Source organism: Coptis chinensis, chromosome 8 (genome assembly GCF_015680905.1).
Source record: "Coptis chinensis isolate HL-2020 chromosome 8, ASM1568090v1, whole genome shotgun sequence".
NCBI classification, from domain to species: domain Eukaryota; kingdom Viridiplantae; phylum Streptophyta; class Magnoliopsida; order Ranunculales; family Ranunculaceae; genus Coptis; species Coptis chinensis.
In genome coordinates, this window is record NC_141463.1 from 53,109,769 (window position 1) to 53,129,557 (window position 19,789).

The 19,789-nt window shown below is 35.8% G+C and overlaps 2 protein-coding genes across 2 annotated transcripts; both read right to left on the reverse strand.

Annotated features, from left to right (window-relative positions):
* Window positions 1-1,308: 1,308 nt before the first annotated feature.
* On the reverse strand, window positions 1,309-6,755 carry LOC147481905 (uncharacterized). Its single transcript, XM_086581366.1, has 3 exons — window positions 6,250-6,755; window positions 4,124-4,596; window positions 1,309-1,882 (listed from the first exon to the last, which is right to left on the reverse strand). Exons 2-3 carry the CDS (start codon window positions 4,370-4,372, stop codon window positions 1,472-1,474), a joined length of 660 nt encoding a protein of 219 aa, XP_086437492.1. The 5' UTR covers window positions 4,373-4,596; window positions 6,250-6,755; the 3' UTR covers window positions 1,309-1,471.
* A 6,127-nt stretch (window positions 6,756-12,882) lies between these two features.
* Window positions 12,883-14,118, reverse strand: LOC147481906 (uncharacterized). The gene is made up of 2 exons (XM_086579116.1): window positions 13,588-14,118; window positions 12,883-13,464 (listed from the first exon to the last, which is right to left on the reverse strand). Exons 1-2 carry the CDS (start codon window positions 14,116-14,118, stop codon window positions 12,883-12,885), a joined length of 1,113 nt encoding a protein of 370 aa, XP_086435242.1.
* Between the last annotated feature and the right edge of the window lie 5,671 nt (window positions 14,119-19,789).

Here is a 19,789-nt window from a genome sequence, read left to right on the forward strand (position 1 = left end):
CGTATAATGATATATCATTTTTTCTAAAAACAAAACACTAATACCTTGAAGGGTATTAGGAGCATTTCATACAATCAGTAAATAGGGGCCACGTCCGGCAGTGGAATAAATCATTTCTGCCGTATTCAACGGGTTCATTTGTACTAAGATTAAGTCAATTCCGATTCAGGAAGTTTCCCCTAAAACTATTTCATTTCATTTAATTTCAAGACAAGATCAAAGACCGTACGTATTCTACTATACCAGTCGAACCAGATATGAACCCCTGACCCACTAAAGCACTATTACAACTTTTAGACGTATTGGTGACAGCCTTAATTAGTACCTTCAGAAACAGCATGTTTAGCTCCAGGAAGAACAAGTCTCACAGAAGTCTGATTCTCTCGAGAAGTAAATTAGGCTTCTTATTTACACCGAGCAAGTCGGGAAGCTTCCTGAGCCAGTTTCTCAAATATATCACTAATAAAACTGATGTCAGGATGAACTTGCTTCAGAACATCGAAAATGTAGATTTTGTATGATTTCGTGATGTATATATTATGCGCTAGTTCATCCTAGAATGCATGAGGAATTATTGATTCTCACAGTTTGAAAAAGTAGTTCAACAAATACATAAGGATAGAATACAAAACTTATGCCAAAGACTAAGGATAAGGAAGCTGTAAAAAACAGAATAGCCGAACTACTAATTCTGGATGTAAGCTTGAAGATTGATTAGCAAAGTGCACAATTTTCAGAAATTACTAATAGTCAAATAGATCAAAAGATTTCATTGTTCAAGTAATGCAAGTTGTGAAATACACTAGAAGGCCTAGAGAAAGCTCAAAAATCTCAGGAATGCAATGCTAGTTGTGACAAAAGCAAAAACTATAAAAAAAAAAAGACGCGGTATGGGACCAGCACCCCTTTTGAATGACATATGTTATATATGTTATATATCATCCAAAAAAGTGTTAGTCCCATAAAGTGGGGTGTCAATACCGCCGCCCAAAACGGAAGGCTAGACATATCCGCAATTTCCAACACATGACCCTGAAATTCCAGCAAACATCGCCAAAATGGTGAAGGCAGATGCCCAAATGGTGAAGGCAGATATTCAAAAAGGAAAAAAAACATTGGACTATCAGAAACATCAATCAGGTTCCCAAAACTTCAGTCCCTCGTATATAATATACTGATTACTGCCCTGAGCAAAAAGGAACTACACGGATCAAAGAAAAAAAAATTAAAAAGGTCTGATCAAAGAAAACATGTTACCCTGAAGGTACAATTATGCACAATCAACCTCTCAAAAATGACATAATCAAGTTATCGAAACTTTGTAGATTGAATATCAACATATAACCAACCAAAACGCTTAAGAACCACGCACACACAACAAAGACTGATCACCTACTGTCGTTACAAGTTTACAACACAACAAATTTATTTATTTACAAAACACTGCAGCATGAAACCAACAGCCCAGCAATTATGTAGCCTCAGCAAATGGGATGTGCACCTTATGGAGTGATGTCCTGAGGAAGCTACTCCCACAATTAGACTCCTTCCCTGTAGCAGAGAAGTCCAAGAAATCAACACTAGATTCATTGAATAACCCATTGCCGGTCGCTGGTGACTTGGACCGCAGTTCAGAGTTCCCATTATGTCTCCGATAGTGTTTCTTATCGGTGCTACCCCGTGAAGACTTCCCTTTATGCTTGTTCTTGCTATTCTTCTTGTTGGTCCTGGAACGCTGCTGGCTGTAGCCCTTCACTGTGTGAGAGAGGGAAGTAACTGGTGGATCATACACATCAGGGGCCCACCTCACTGTCAGGAACTTCTCATGTGGCTCCTGCCTCTCACGATTGCCTTTCATAGCAGACACAAGCTTCAAAGAAGTCTAAGAGGAAGAAGCATAATAAGATGGGTACAAGAATTTTTGTCAAGAATTGCTTAATTTGTGTACAATTACAAGGAATTAATAACCCAGCAATAGAAACATTATTTTGACAACTCATTTGTCGTTTCAAAAAATCAGTACTATTAAAAGTATAAAAGCATTTTTGAAATCCCAAGCATAGTTGGGACGTTTAAAATCTCGGAAGCAATTAATAGGGTAAGCCATTAGATTTAATATTTTATTAACAGGAAACATCAGATTTTGAAGACGACAAAATGCAGAATGACAATTAGCAGGACACATGCATTTTCCATCTTGCCAACTTGAAAGAAAGATTGTGTTCTAATATAAAATCTTGAACATGTGGGTATACTATCTTTCCAAATTTTAGTGAGAAACTTCTACACACTTTAAAAAGAAAGGAAGTACCTAATTTTTCCAAACTTCAATGCACTAAAATCATACTGCAAATTGGTTTACAATAAAATAGATACTTTTGTTAAGTTCTCACTGAGATAACTCAAATGAAAGAATAACCAATATCACAGCCTCTTTCTTTGTGTGCCCTTTACAGAGTTGCACTGTGCAATTTCTAATGCACAATGCCACATTGCACTGATTTCCAATGCCGTGCACATATGTTTTACCTTAGGAGGACCTGCAACCAAAAATCTAGCCTCATCTTTTGCAAGCCTTGAGCATACTTTTATGGAAAACTTATTCTTCCCTATGCTATAATCTGATTGATGTTTTATCTACGTCAATAAACACCAACTACTATTTCTTGAAATGGTGCAATATATTTTATTATCTCAAGCTAGCTACCGCACACCTTCATTACTATAACTTTTTCTTTATTTATTTTTTCTTTTTCGCAAGAGTTTAGCTCAAAGCTGGAATCATGCAATTCGTATGTTTTTGTTCTGCCAAATATGATGAAAAAGATCTCAAACTTCAAATATTATATTTTTTTTTATCAAATCTAAGATATTAATAATGACATTCTTCCACGTCCTACAATCTTTCCAGCTATTCCCTTTATATGTAGTTATCCTAGATCCATAAATGAAACCTTTACTTGCTCAGAATTAACTATTTTCTGATCAGTGCTTAACATTTTTTTGTTCAGGTACTTAACTGACAAGCGTAAATATAACACAATGCATGTAATAGAGCTTGCACATCAGCCTCGAAGCTAGCTAACACTTACTTAACACTGTAAACCATTAACATTTAAAAACTTTGTTTAACAATACTCTAAAAGTGCAGCTCCAACGACATTCTGAATTTAGTGTATAACTAATCTAAGTTCAATAAGTAAGCTCATACACATCAGGAAAGACCGCTAACCATACCACTTTATATTCTTAATTTCAACTTTTTCTGATCTACGACGGTCCAGACAAGTCAAAAAGATAATAATAAAATGGAATGATACCTCACTTTTTGCAATAACATAAACATAGGTGCCATGAGGCTTCATCAGTCATTAAGTGTTGTAAGCAATTAACATATAAATCAAGTCAGGATGCGCTCATTTTTTATTTTACCCTATTTACATTTCTACATTTCTTTCATGGTCCTTTATTTTGATTAATCAATTTAATCATTTTTTTTTTCTTTGTCCTGAAAAGAGTGTTAAAAGCAGCTTCAAGAAAGACAATCAAAACGTTTATCGATCAATGAAATAGAATGTAAGAAATAGGTAAATGACAAGCAGGGTTCTAAGCTGTTTTTGTAACAGAGAAAAAAAACTAAATTATACGTGTACCATGTATATATATATATTGAAAGGAGAAAAATATCCACTTGTCTTGCACTTTGGCAATCACATTTACAAACACTAGCTAACTTCGTATATCACCTTTTAACTGAATCTTGTATACAGCTGCTTCAAATTGATTAAATTTGCTTAGCAACTGTCAAGAGCGATGTCAGTGATTTATAAGTTAAAGGACATTTTCTAGTAAAACAAAGTTGTTTAAACCATATACAGGCCTGCAAGAGAGAACATGCATCAAGCTTGATAAAACTTATTTAAAAGCCAAGAAAAAGAAAGTCCTGACAGCTTTGAATGTAGCCAAACACAACATTGTGTAGATTCAGAAAATTACGACTATCGAAATTATGTCTGATCATAGATCTTTAGTGTATATGGGCTTTCAAATATATAGCAATTATTTATTCTTCAAAGAATTGAAAAAGAATAAATACATGGTGATATAAAGGTTGGAAACTCACAGGTAAAGATATTGAGCGGGCGTAAGCTGGATTGTCAGATGCCATAGAGCACTGCCCACCATCACAAGATATGTCAAGGACATCATCATTACCAACTGCAGAAACAGGATCTGCAAGCTTTCTGGAGCTGGGGAACGTTGCATATTTGCCCAAGACCTTCTCAGCTGTTGCATTTGAGGAGCCAACCTGCTTTGACTTTAAGTTTATCAGATGAATCTTCTTTCTCCTGACAGTGGCTTGACTCCTCATCAATAGCTAGAGTACAGCTTGACATTAGTTCTTCTACTTCTTGAACATATAGGACCTCGCTAGAAGTGTTTCCGATTTCTGGTACCACATTGACCTCAGTGCTGATGTTTTTACTACATATATGTTGCTTATGATTTACAAGTGCATCGATTGAGTCAGAGGCACTATATACACATCCAGATGCTATATCACAAGGAGGGAAAACGTCCATGAGATACCTAGCCCTACGTGAATGAAAACGACAAAGCACTCTTATTAGAATAAATATAATTATTGCGACTCTGTACGTTAATCAAAACCAAACTTCAGATAATAGTCGGCAAGAAAACAAACAGGACAGCTGTGAAAAGGTATTTCTACAAATCCTTCTCGGCTGTGTCTCAAAAAAGAGAAATCAAAGATATTAACAAATTGAATAAAGAGTTCATAGATGAGAGGGTAACACAATAAGAAGAAAACATAGTATATGTACAGTTGCAATTTTTTAGCGTGCCTGTGCGCTGTGTGCAAGGGCAAAACTGCAAACCCCCACCCCCAAATTCCCCATCTTTATCTGTAAAAGAAATATTATCCAGAAATAGAGATAAGCTGTTAAATACTTTCCGACCAAAATATGAGAAATTGCACATGCATATGCGCTGTGTGCGTGTGCAACTCCTCCCATGCAATCCAAGAAATTTAACGCATTACTAACATGATTTGCCAATATGTGGGACAAGACATAAGCCTCAATTGACATTTTGTTTTGTACATCCCTACCCAATTGACATTTTGTTTTGTAGGCAAGTGAGCACATCCCTACCCAATTGACATTTTGTTTTGTACAAGTACTTAAATCTGCAGGGACATGCACTATCCCTTCTCTCTCCAGTTCGAATAGGGAATACTCTCGTGGATCAAATAGGGAAGACTCTTTGTCAAATTTTAAACTCCCTTTCTTATTCTCTATTTCTCTCTATCTTCAATCTCACTTCAAATCAAACTAGATCCAAGCAGTTAATATGCAAGCGTTTTTAAACAGAGTCACATAACTTCAACCAAGTATGCAAGCAGTTCAGCATTTCGGACAGTTCAACATACGCTCAAAACATCTTTGATCTCTTGACTTATGCGATAATAGTTGCATTTAGTTTGTTTGTCATATAATTTATTTTGCATTACAAGCAGTGAGTGCTACAAATTGACAAACACTCCCCAAAAAAAAAATGTTACCAGAAGCTAGCACGGAATGCTGGGTGAACTGCTTGAATATTCTTCCCTGCGAGTCGGCAAGAGGGACTTTCCACAGTCCACACTAAACCATTTGCTAAACATTTACAAAAAGGACTCGCTAGAGTTTGCCTTGGGCACTAACATACAATTCACTCCCATAATAAGCTCTTAATAAGCATAAATCACCTCATAATAAGCTCCTAAGTATCCTTAAAAACTCAAGATTAAAAGTTCCCCAATATATAGTTTTGAAAACACCATGCAATTACAATCTAACCATAAACCCTAAACAATGGCACTAGTAAAAATTATCCACAACATGCATCTAAGCGAATAACACATATTTGGATAAGCCCACTGTCTTAAACTCTCCACAAAATGCATTTAACACTATCTTTCCTAGGCAAACACCAAAGATAACACACACGTTTAAAAGAATCCAGATCGAATGCCAAGTAAACCACAAACATCTAGGAATTGCTACTAAGTCTGCTAGGCAAGATGGTTAACAACGTAACACCTGGCATTAACAACTTCTTATTTAGATACTACCATAAAGCATATTTAATCCGTAATCAAACCACAACTTTAGTAAATTACACAGAATGAAAAGTATCTAAATGAAAAGACATAAAACAATATGATAAAAAAAAACAGTATATTACCTCAAGTCACGAGTTGTCAGTCACTCAGCAAGAATTATAAAACCAAGCTAGCTCTATATTTATAAAACCGCAAAAACCGGACACTCTCTTTCTAGATCGAAGAAAATCCTAAGCTAAAGAAAAAGTCATGATGTAAACGTTAATTCAAATTACCACGCCGATTCCATTTTTCAAGTTTTTTCAAACGATGACGATGAGAAGAAGAAGAAGAGTAAATTTCAGATTGTATAGTCATTTTGTTGACCAACTTGGACATTCTTGTAATAAACTTTTTTTTTTTTAAACCCTAATTAAATTAATATTCCCCGATCTCTTCGATCGAGCTGGAATAACACCATCCGAATCAACCCATTCAAATGCACTAGTTGGAGAATATGAAAACCCTAGCGATGATTCTTTTCTTGTCTGAATTGGAGGTAAGCTATATATAGTGTGAGGAATAGGGATCTGGCAGCCGGTTTTGGTGGAACCTAATCCAAGCGTACACGTTGTATCTAGATTTGGTCGTCGTAACAGTTGGTCAAACTGTCGTTTAAACAGCGAACAACTTTATCCATTTTCACTAATTTTAGGGACTCGTCGTAGTTGGTAATTCCAAGAAATGGCAAAAAGTTTAATTGGGTTGAGCCTTGAGAGTGTAAATTTAAACCCTTGAGATTTTATACCCCAAAATCCACCTACGAGATCTCCAAATGGGGGGTGTAAACTGTATAATGCCTAAAGTTTATACCTCTAAATTTAATATAAACTTCTTCCGACCGCATCTCTAATAAAATAATAGTTAATAGAGCGATACTGAGACCACATGTAAAAGGGTCCCAAGAGTACAACACCTAGAGGAAAAGGAGATAACAAAAATATAGACAGAAAAGAAGTGAGAGAGAGAGAGGTGGACCTTGTGTGGTATTGGGCCAAATAGATGGGCCCAAGATCAGGAGGTCCAAGAACTTTTACCTAAAGAAAGAGAGAGGCGGCTAAAGAGAAAGAGGAAGGGGGAGAGTCGAAGAAGGAGAGAGAAAAAAGGAATGGAGAACTACGATACAGCTTTATCCTCCGAGAAGGGTTCGGGTGTATGTAGGCAACCCAAATGGGTTCAGCTGATCAAGTCAAATCGCGATTATTTCTCATCTTCGACAGGAAACCGAGGAGTGGCCGTAGACTTATAAGATTAGTGTGTATGAAATGGGATCATACAATGGCACCGTCTGTGGGGATATGCGATGCGAATGAGAAAGCTACGCTATCTACAAACTATTGAGCAGCTATGAACATTCTGGCAACAAATACAATTAAAAGGCATCACATTTCAGCGGTTACTTGCAGCTTGGTCCGGTGTCACAAAAGAAATTACTAGCAGCTAAGTGTTCATATCCCATTAAAATGCCGATACATCTTATTATTATATTTTTTGGGTTCTCTTTGGTAAGGGAATCCACGTTTTTGCTTGGGTTAAGTTTACTGACAGATTTCGCTCAATCAACTTTGGTTTTGTAGGAGTAATAGTGATTCTCACTGTCCTTTTTCGGTTATCTTAAATTTCGGTTTGTCCCGAATTATTTTTGGTTTTCTTTTTTCTGGTGGAATCAATGTTTCTAGATAGAGGAGCTTACAGACCAATATGTTTTGAGGGGTCGAGAACGTGAGGCAATGTCTCTTTGTCTTACTAACCTGATATCTCTAATCTTTGCTGGTCTTGGACGTGAGGCTACCAATATATCTCTATGAAATAGCTCCATACAAAGTTAGGGGTGCACTGAATATCGAATCCCATTCGAGTTGGTGTTGGTGGCCAACATTATAAACTACTTCACGGCTCAAATCATAAGACTGTGGGAGCCCTTTCTCATCAGTTGAATTGCAATGCATTAACTCAGTTATGAGGGGCAATTGGTCCTATTGTTATACCTTCTGAGATGTACAAATATGGTGAAGAAGAATATTGTTGCCAAATGAGGTGCTCTACAAAGTTTCACAATAGGTGTTTGAGAAATTGAGCTAAAGAGGGAAACATCCATGAAATGGGCATGACTCTTGATTTTGGCCCCAAACCACATGGGCACCTACAATGGGATCAAATGGTTTCGTATTACAGGAGACATATTTGCATTGACACCCTAAAGGACCTTCAAAGCTATGGTGTAATCATCTTATCACTAGTCTAATTTGGTCAAATCGGTCGGGTGTGACAACGGAGCAGGTAGCCTCTTAACCTTTATAATATATTACAGTTACATTATAAGGAGAACTTGCTATTCTTGTTAAGGTCATGAAATTTATTAATAGGGCATTATGTTTATAACAGAAGAGGCTATAGTAGACTCCGATGGCTTGTACAATAATTTGAGAGAATGTACATTATGTCATGAAATTTGAGAAATGGGTATGCTTGATTTTTGACAAGGATCCATACTCCGGTTATTATTTGTTTAGGGATAAATCATCAATTAGATTTGGGGGAAAAATCAAACGAGATGAGAGGGACTGGATTTTTGAGGAATTGGGCAATCTCATGGTGTTGCATGTGCTTTTATGCATGATAAAAGAAGGTGAAACCTTTGGTTATAAATTATTTTGAGATGCTATCTTGTTTGGAAAATAGGTTTGGTTGTAGTAGTATTAGTATCTTTTTTGCCTGCATGTGTATAGTCCAGTTCTATGTGATTTAAACCTACTGATATGGGAGTGAAATTATTGGTCATATTAAAATGTTATCCTCGTATATTCTGTAATGGTCTTTGAGCTGATGGTTTATGTGATCTTAGATATTAACTTGCTTTGAATTGTTTGTGATGTTGTCGTTTATTAGTACACCATATGAGGTACTTTGGATTGATGAGAAAGGAGCTGAGCTTATCTACTATATCTTGCCTATTTTCGTTGTGTACATAATAGACGGACGGGTAGTGACTCAATTGTTAACTAGAGTTACACTAGGGGAAAGCGAGACTTATCCACGAACAAGCAATTGGTCTCACAATCTGAGTCCGCGACCAGGCTGGGGTAGGCGATTCCTGTTCCCATCGTACACTGGGGGCAAGCAAGTCTTGTCCCCATCCTTGGCAGAGATGTATGTATGGACAGGCTAGGTTGTCCCCAAATATCGTGATATTCCGTGGAGCTATTATCTCTAGGGAGCCACGGACCACGAATGAGAACGTGGTCATACCCCTCAAGGTAAGACGGGTGGTACATTGTCTGGAGCACATTATCGCCATTAGTCTTGTATGCAAGAGTTTATATGGAATGTCCTTCATTATATCTCACGTGTTATTTGTACAATACCCGAACATGAAAGTTTCAGGTTATAGAGAAAGAGAAAGACTTAAGGTACCGTGGAACCAAGCGGAGTTTGAGCTGGTATTGGGAGATGGATCCATCTTACCTTATTTACTACTGATATAAGTAAAAACTAATGTTTTACTTACTCTTAACTAATTATGATAAGAATAAGTAAAACTAAAAAAGATTTATTCTAGATCAAAGTTTTCTACTCTCGATTATCTTGCGATATGGTGGAATTCGTTCCACTCCTAGTTCCTTAGACGTAACAGTTTCACTAATTTAACAATTCTATAATATCAACGAGAGCAATAAGTAAATTATACTAATATGGTGAAATAGCTAATTAAAATGTTCTAAACTATACTATGACAATTTGATTATAAGATGTGAATGAGAAGAGAGATATTAGGGAGATTTGATTTCACCTTGATTTATTCTTAATATGTTAGTATATATTTGTTGTAATCCTAATCTTTATGCTTTCACATGAAGGTTGGGTATTTTTAATCCCTAATTATTCATGGCAATCTCTACCAACTAATAATTAGCATGTGAGGCAATTTAAACTCATTTTCATGGTGAATTAACTAACTTCTTGAGTGGAATAGATTACTACAACTATTTCTATATTAACACATCAAGTCTTCATCAAAGCTTTATCAAACCCCTCTAATGGAGGTTTAGCTCAGATTCATTAGACCATCATTAATAGAAGAATAAGAAGAAAGTATCATAATAACAATAACTTGGCTTTATTAATCTAATGGAAGAGAGTTTAAGAATGAAAACTATATTAAAAACTAATAGTGAATAATTAACTAACTTAAAACTAATGGAAGGGTTATATGAATTAAAACCTAAGTATTTGAGAGCTATATTATGTCTTAGTCCTCTTTATATAGGAGAGGGCTAGGTTTATAATTTCGTGCATGGGCTTTGGATCCATGTTTTGTTCCCTTAAATCAAGCCCAAAACCTAATTACTTAAGTTCAAAAAGGGTTTCTCTGTTAGAAATTACTACAACAGCTTTTTCGTCCACTTTTACTTCTTTGATTAAATCAAGGCTAGGACCGTTAGAAATCTCTTTCTGAGCCGGTCGTTTTAACATATAATAGGCCCAATTCCGAGTTTGAGTCTAAAGATACGGCTTGTGGATATTCTGTTGACTTTTATGCTCTATTTCTGCCCGCGTTGACTTTGACTTTTTAGCTTTTGACCGGGCTTTAAAAAGGATTTTTCTCTTTGAATCTTGGTTTTTAGTCATAGAACCTCTTAGCAACCAACCTTTGCTCATTTCTCTTGCAAAAGTGACATGTTTCTTTACATATTTGACTCAAAAACCTGAAATAAACAAAAGCACATAAACAGTACTAACTCTTATCTATTATACACATAATTGGTCTAAATGTAATATTATTAAGGGGTTAAAACTACAGTTTTGGACTCTAATCAAACTACCCCCAAACAACATTTTGCTTGTCTTCAAGCAAATATGAGAAATTAAAATAAGTGACAAAAAATGGAGTTCTAACTAATCTCGTTTCGCTGAGTGCGATTGCATTTATCATATGCAATAAGGCCTTAAACCACTAGGAATTCCCTAGTAGACGAGTTATACCCTCGTGAGAGTTTTCTAGATAAGGTACTCACAAACTTCATCTATACTACAACAACTAAGAAATAAAAATTATTGTTTTCTAATTTATTCTCAGATATCTATACATCTCACTAGTAATGAATACAGAATAATCAATTTGAAATCTAAGCTAATACGTGCATAATAATCAATCATCTACGGATAAACATATATATAATAAACTATGTTATGAAATGCAATAACAGGTCTGTTTCTGAAACTTTGGAATAACGTCCTTAAGTTGGTCCTCACATATATGTCAAGACAAAAAACACTCTGATTTTTCCACTCAAGTTTCGCTCACTCCAATGTATAGTGGGCACACTTTATCTTACAATCTCAATAACATACAAGGAAGCCGAAGTCGATCAAACACATCTGCCACTTACTATCACACTAACATATTCCTAATTAAGCTAGAGGTTTTTATTAGATGTTGCGGAGATTAGGTGATAGGTTAAGAATGAAGAAAATGGATATTCAAAAAGGACAAGTCTGAGATAATAGAGTCTTCAAAATATGTGTTTTTTTTTATGGGCAAGCGAGGTTGTTATAGAGGTCCCCTACCCATTTTCATTAAAAAGAAAAGGGTAAATAGCTTGTTACAATCGAATATAAAGTTTGCCTATTGCATCATCATATATTATTTTTTTTACATCCTTCGAAAAAGAACTAGGTACTAACTCTACATAGCTAACTGTTGGAATGTCACTTGTCAATGCATCTGCAAGTTTGTTAGTTTCCCGGTATACATGGGTGATAGTGAAACTTTCTAGTTCCTATCTCATCTGATTAATGCTCCTCATCAGCTGTTCTGCTTGCCATGGATATTGCTTCTCAGAGAAAAAAGCAATTACATTTGCTGAGTCCGTTTTCACTCTTAACTTCCTAATGCCCTATGAAATAGCCATCTTCAGCCCTTGTTCAACACCTTGAAGCTCTATTAAGGCAATGGTCCGCTTGTTGGATCTGCCTTTACTTGCTATTCGAACTTGCCCCTGTTCATCCCTTAATACCGCGACCCATCCACCTAGAAGCCCATGTAGAGTACCGTCAGTGTTTAAATTTTGTATTCCCTCTTTAGCTTTGTCCCATTTACAATACTTCGTCTTCTTCACTCTCGAACTCACGTCAACATTCCACAATTTGCTAAAACGTTGCTTCTCTGGTCCATCAGCCATCTTTATCTCCATTGATTGCAACTTAGTTTTGACATCACATAATATTCTCCACACCACCTGAGTCGCAAGTGCCTGCTTATTTTCAAAAATCTTTTCATTTCGCGTTCGCCATATCCAGTATATATACCCATTCCATCCTAACTTTATAGCATCTTGTTTCGGCCCCTTCCCCTCTGATTTGCTCTGTACCCATTCAATCTCTGCCTGCCATGAGTTCGCCTGTATTCTATTGTATCCCATTTTCTGTATAATCATCTGCCACACTTCCTTAGAGTATTCACAGCCATGGAATAAGTGTTATGCTGTCTCCACCTCCTTCCAGCACAATATGCATGTATCATTAGACACTTTCTTCCATTCCTTCATCTTTTCTAGTGTTTTTAGTCCCCCTTTGATTGCCATCCAGCTGATAAACGAATGTCTCGGTATTCGATTTGAAAACCAGATCAGCTGATGCCATGGTACTAGTTGTTTAGTTCCTCTTAATCTTTCATAAGTGTCCCTCATGGTGTAGTCGCCGTGAATTGATGTCATCTAGACCAACTTATCTCTTCCCCCCATTATTTCTGTTTCATAATCAATCTGCTCCACTATCTCTCTTATGTGAACCTTTATTTGATCTTGAAAGTGCCATTCTCCTTGTACAATGAATTCAGCAACCTTAGCGTTAATGTGACATGTGGAATCATACTTAAATACTTGCGGGAACTTATCTTTCAAAATTCCACTCGGATCCCAAGGATCAAACCAAAAACTTGTGTTGCTTCCGTCTCCTATTTGATGTATAGCCACTTGCGCTGCTTCCTTTCTCTCCTTTAACAGATTTCGCCAGCTCCATGAACAGTCATTTGGTATTTTGAGCTGCCAGAAGTTCCGCCCTTTGATCAAGTTCTTGTGTACCCAATCCACCCATAGTGTATCTGCCTTTGTTACTACTTTCCAGATATGCTTCATGTTGGCTGCTTGATTCACCTTTGCCAAATTCCTCAAACCCAGTCCTCCCTCCTCATATGGGTAGCACAAATCCTCCCATCCAATCAAAGCATGTGACTGGTGGCAGTCAGGCCCTGTCCATAGAAAATTTCTACACAACCTATTGATATCATCAATAATCTTCTGTGGTATAATAAATGATGCAAACCAGTATACACTCAGGTTGTTAAGTACTGCTTTAACCAGCTGTAATCTCCCTGGATACGACAAAGCCTTTCCTTTCTAGCTCTGTATCCTGCTTGTAACCTTTGTGAGCAAAGGGCTACAATCCGGTGATCTCAATCTTGTTGTAATTAAGGGAAGTCCCAAATATTTCACCGGCAGCTCTCCTAATGGGAATTGCAGTATCCCCTCAATCTCTGTACATGTGCTATCATCCACTCCAACAAAGAATATCTGACTTTTTTGTATATTCACTTCTAGTCTTGTGCAAGCTTTGAAAGTGTTCAGATTTTCTTTGAGCTTTGTGGCTGTTTGGGCATCCCCCTGTATGAACGCCATCAAGTCATCTGCAAAAGACAAATGAGTAATAACTGGATTATTGCATTTGTGATGTAGTTTATACTCATTTGTTGTTATAGTATAGTGCATGATTTCTGAAAAAAGATCCATCACAATGACAAACAAGTATGGGGAAATTGGGTCTCCTTGTCGTATCCCTCTCCTTCCCTTGAAATACCCATATGGTGCTCCATTAATCATGATTGAGTAATGAGCTGATTCCACACACACTTTAACCCACTTAATGAACCTTCTAGGCATACCAACTCTCGCCATCGCAAATTCAATTGCTTCCCATCTCACTGAAATAACAGTTCCTACAATATGTTCTCAGACCCTGTTCACCTCCTAGTGTTGCTCTTCTAACAAATTGCCCACCGTGTCGGGCGCCTACACCAAATTTTTCTCTGTTCGGTGCTACACTCCTGACATATGGACCAAATGGGCAAATTCCTCGAGCAATGTGGGGTGTTCCGACCATGTGTCTGTATGACACACCACCACTAAATGTGGCACATGTCCCCTGATCACAAAGCATTGGCGTCCGTCCATCACCTCCTCTTAACCCATCAACATTTTCACCTCTCCCCCCAAGTCCTGCAAGATTAGTAACCGATCCCCGTCCACCACCTTGCTGTTCAACTTCACACCCTTGGTCATCGCTTCCCCCACTTTGCTCATCAACTTCAAGCTCTTCCTCATCAGTTCCACCACCATCTAAATCATTGGTTAAGACAACATGTCCATCACTTGCATCATCATCAGAATCATCCAACACTAATTCATGACCAGCCTCACCATCTCCTAGGTCATCCATCTATAATGGGGTTCAACATGTAATCCTCCCAATCAGCTTCCCTCCAATTATATGAGTTTGGAAGTTGTTTTTCGGCAATCCTAATGACTTCAGGAAGACTTACAGATTGGTTACTAACTTTCGCTAAAGGTAGCTCTGGTATATATACACTGTCTTCCCCATCAGATGGATCGTTAAGTTCGAGAGGAATATGTTGGGTTCCTAACCCCGTTACAATAACTGTACCTTCATATAACTTAGGAATAATCGGCCGGTACTGAAGTGGTATTTGCTCGATATTGAACTCTTCAAGTTCAGCTTCAATATAATTCTGCTTGTCATAGTAAGACATTATATATCATGTACAAGACATTATAAATGCCAATTTTTCATTTTATTTATACTCTTTTCAGACAATATAATATGGGTTCCGATATAATATCGACTTATTTTTTCGAATTTCAGTATCAATGAGTTCAAATATATACACTAAAAACATTCGGGTTTTCTTTCATGGGTTTCTTTCAATCAACAGTATCAAGAATCCAGCTTTATTGTATCAATAGCCAATATACGCACATTTAATGTCCTGCTTGGGTTGTATGATGATTCAACATTTAACAAATATTGTACAACCCCTATTTATTGTCCTTGTTTCCTTATTTGATGTTCCATGTTTAAAGTGGTGAGCTTTTACATCAAATTAAAGATGCAGTTTTGAACACAAATGGAGGGTGGTAGCATTAACTTCCACACAGACACCAACACAAACATTAGCCCATATTTAGTTGAAAAGAGTATAATAATTAGGGTAATGTTTACAAGGTTTACATACATTTTTTTTTTATGTAATTGGGCAATGACATACAACTTCAAAATTTGGTGTGGAAATTTGTTTCAAGCATGAAGCTGAAGAAGAAAAAAGGGTAAAAAATAAAAATATCTAGGAAATTTTGCACAGTGTTTTATTGGGAAGAGATCAAAATTGCTTCAAAATTGATGTTGGGCAAAGATTCTCATTCTTATTAGCTCCGTACATGAGAGTTGGCAAGTTTTTCCATTAATTGCATGGATTAGACTTGAGGACAATTTGGTGATTTCACATGTAAACTTAGCAAATATGGGAGCAAATGTTTACTGAATCCGGACTAGGTTATAATAGGGATAATAGTCCTATTTACTGTTACCATATCTTAAAGGGATATTTAGTTGGCTGTTTCCATATTACAAACGTCTGCTATAAATTGTTGTATACTTGTTTTGCAATGCCTCAGCAGGAAGATTACGTTCCCTAACACAGTTGTCTCATATTGTACATCTTTGTCATCCCCTTCACCAAATCTGTTTGTCCCTGTTTTCTGGGACTTTATGTTGTCCATAAGTAAGTTGATATCGGAGGTGGGGCCTCCGGGAGTCGAGGGCTTAGATATTCTCTAAGGCAAGCACAATTTATTTGTCTGCGAAACCGATATCACTTTCTAAAAGGGAAATAACCCAGGCAAAACAATTAGAACTGCCGTATGAGTGTATTCTTAAGCATAGACGCTAATTAAAATAACTAAAATGTATTATGATAGATTCATCAGATAGTTCATCTAGAACATCAATCTAACATAATAGAGAACACTGATCTCGAGTAATATCAGTGTTAAGTAGTTGTCCTCCATTGAAACTTCCAAACTTAACTTGTGGCTTAATTAGATCTAATTTAATGTCTAGAGATATGTATACAAAAAATTTAGGACTCTAAAATCTGGGGATTCAAAATGGGATCAAGCAATCAGAGTTTATAGAAGATACAAACTCATATTTAATAACGGTCGTAAAATTGTGCTTAGGAAGTTGCAACTATTAAGGAAATAATATCCGTGTTCAATGGATAATTTAAGGTTTCACATAAGAGTCCTTACTCAGATATTGTCCCGTAATTCACATAAACTGTGCAGATTGATTGATTTTATGAATATTTTAGGTAATATTTCATTTTCTTAACAATTTAACATAAAATATCTAAGGTAAATACAGTTTTTATAAATTGTGTCCCCAATTGCATTATCTGTGGGATCGACCTGTTCGCCCGCAACAATTTTCAACAATAGCTGTGCGCTTGTGGTTTAATTATAGGGTTTAACTAGATTTTGGACCCGGGCATACTCCCTGGATATATTAAATATTTTGTGTGATGAAAAGGCTTTACAAAATGTCTCACACAAATTTTGTTATCATAATTTATTTTTATTGAAAATAAACTAAAATACTTTAATTAGCAGCGATTATGGTGCATAAGTACTTGGAAACTAATGAATCAAATTGAGATAACCTCTTCACTTTGTGGTTTAGAATATTAATCCGTAATATTCAAATGGAATTATATTAAACTCGATCTAGCTTATATAATAGTTCTATTAGATTTATGGTGATTTAGCGGTAAATCATCATCGCTCGCCTTACATACTAGTGTGTACAAATAACTAAAACAGATTGATTATTTCCATATCCTCAAATAATACACTACTCTCACTTGAAAAGATTCTGAAGATTTATCACATGAACATGTCCTACAAACGGGTGTCATTATATTAAATTATTCTAAAAAATATTACCAACTATGCATAGCTATGAGATATGAAAATTATATAAAGTATTACTCATTTAAATTTCTTGCACCACTCTCTATAAAAAGGAAGCATCATATCAAACCTTGATAAAACTCATCGACTTCTTTTTATTGTTAGGTTTAACAATAGATGTTTGATTGGAGTTTTGTGATAACGCCTAATATGGCGAAGATAATATTGAAGCTACTTGAATAGCAAGACATTCCCAATCACTATAAAAGAATTATGATAAACACTACTTAAAATGCAAAACTATTTGTCGAGATATTTATTCCCTATACATATAATACAAATATGTTTTATGGTTATTAGTTCAATTCATTTGCATCAAGTTTCTGATTTTCCATTAATTATTCTTTGAGGTTAGTTCAATGCAGTTGTATCCAATTTCCGATTTTATGTTAATTGTTCTTTGAGGTTAGTTCAATGCATTTGCATCAAGTTTCCGATTTCCCGTTAATCATTTTTTGAGGTTAGTTCAATACAGTTACATCAAATTTATAATTTCCCGTTAATTATTCATTTAAGTTAGTTCAATGCAGTTTCATCCATTTTTCAATGTTTCGTTAATTAGTGTTTGAGATTAGTTTATTGCATTTGGATCCAGTTTTTGATTTCCCGTTAATTATTATGTGAGATTAGTTTAATGCATTTGCATCCAGTTTTCGATTTCTCGTTTATTTTTTGATAAAGTTGCATTTGCATTTAGTTTCCGAGTTCCCGTTAATTTTTGTTTGAGGTTAGTTCAATAAATTTGCATCTAGTTTTCGATTTCTCGTTAGTTTAATATTTGAGGGTTAACTCGTTAATTGTTTTCTAGGTCTATACTATGACAGCCAAAACAGCGAATGGAATGAGTAGTAGCCAAGCAGCGCGCCACTAAACCGGTGTTATGGTTTTAGTTTGTGAGTGTGGTACACCTTCAGTATTCAGGTTAGGCCATTGCCTACACCAACAGTTTCACTTTCTAGAACGTCTCAACAATTGTTCAAGTTCTTCAACTAAAGACAGTACAATAATGTTTCAATTCTCCTAGCATCAACACTAACATTATACAAATATGAATTTTATTAGATAATTAAAACATACATTATTGACAATTATGCAATGTTTTATTGAAAATTTTCAAATTGAAGACGATCATTTGAACAAGGCAACTGCAAAAAGCGAAAACAATTTTAATTGGAAACGTACATCAAATCAATTAAATTACCATGTATGTGTAAGTTAATATTTATTGTACGGGTTAAAACATATAAACAAACTCACAATTGTTAAGGTATTTAGAAGTTTTAGATTAGGCTAAGTTTTTGTAGATATGATCTCTGATAAGAGCCCAAAACTGTAGTTTTAACCCCTTAACAATCCTACTTTTAGACCAATTATGTGAATAATAAGTAAGAGTTAATACTGATTACGTGTTTTTATGCATTGCAGGCTTCAAAGTCCATTATGTGCAGAAATGTGCCACTTTAGCGAGATAAAGGAGCAAAGGTCGGTTGCTAAGGAGTTCTGTGATTAAAGGCCAATTTTCAAAAAGACAAAGCCTCTGTAAAGCCCGGTCAAAAGATGAAAAGTCAAAGTTCATGCGGGCAGAAATAGTGCACAAAGTCAACAGAACTTCCGAAGACCATATCTTTGGACTCAGATCTCGGAATTGAGCCTACCTTACGTCAAAACGACCGGCTCGGAAAGAGCTTTCCAATGGTTTAATCCTTGACCCAATCAGAGGAGCAGAAGTGGACAAAAAGTCTGTCGAAGTCAACTGCAGCTGAAGAGGCCTTTTTGGACTGAAAGAATTGGGTTTTGGGCCTGAGAATCTGGCCCAAAACATGGCTCCAAGCCCATGCACGATTTTTGGATCTGAAAGTATAAAAACAAAAGCTTAGCTCTTTGTTAATGGTAGATAGTTAGGTTAGAAAATAAGTTAGGTTAGGAAGCTAATGTTAATGGAATTTAGGGTTAGAATAATTTTTAGATCTAGAATTAAATCTCCATTTTAATTAGTTTTCATTTCCCTTGTTTTAATTTAAAGTATTTAAATATTGTTATTGCTTCATTAGATAAATTAAGTAGTTTATTATTGATCAAATTCGATTTTGTCATTTATCTATTGCTTAGATCTAATTTCATTTCTTGGTTGTTAGTCATTTCGTAGTTATTGATGTTGGGTTGGATTATTGTTTAGTTAAATTTCATAAAGTTAGAATCTTTAGATTATGTTGTATTCAATTTCATATAGAAATGATAGTATAATGATATTAGAAATTTCACATCACCCATTACTCTCACCATTGTTCCTTGTGTCGAGTAGTTGAATTCTAATTAAGTCTTGAGGGTTTAAGAGTGGAACGAATCCTGACTCTAATATATTACTTCGTTATTGAGAGTAGGAATATTGATATAAACACGTATTTACGTATTATGATTATTTGTGTTTACGCATAGATAGTTAGAATATGTAAAATCATTTTTATCAAATGGCGCCGCTGCCATCTTAATCTCATTCATGACAAGAATTCAATTGCTTGAA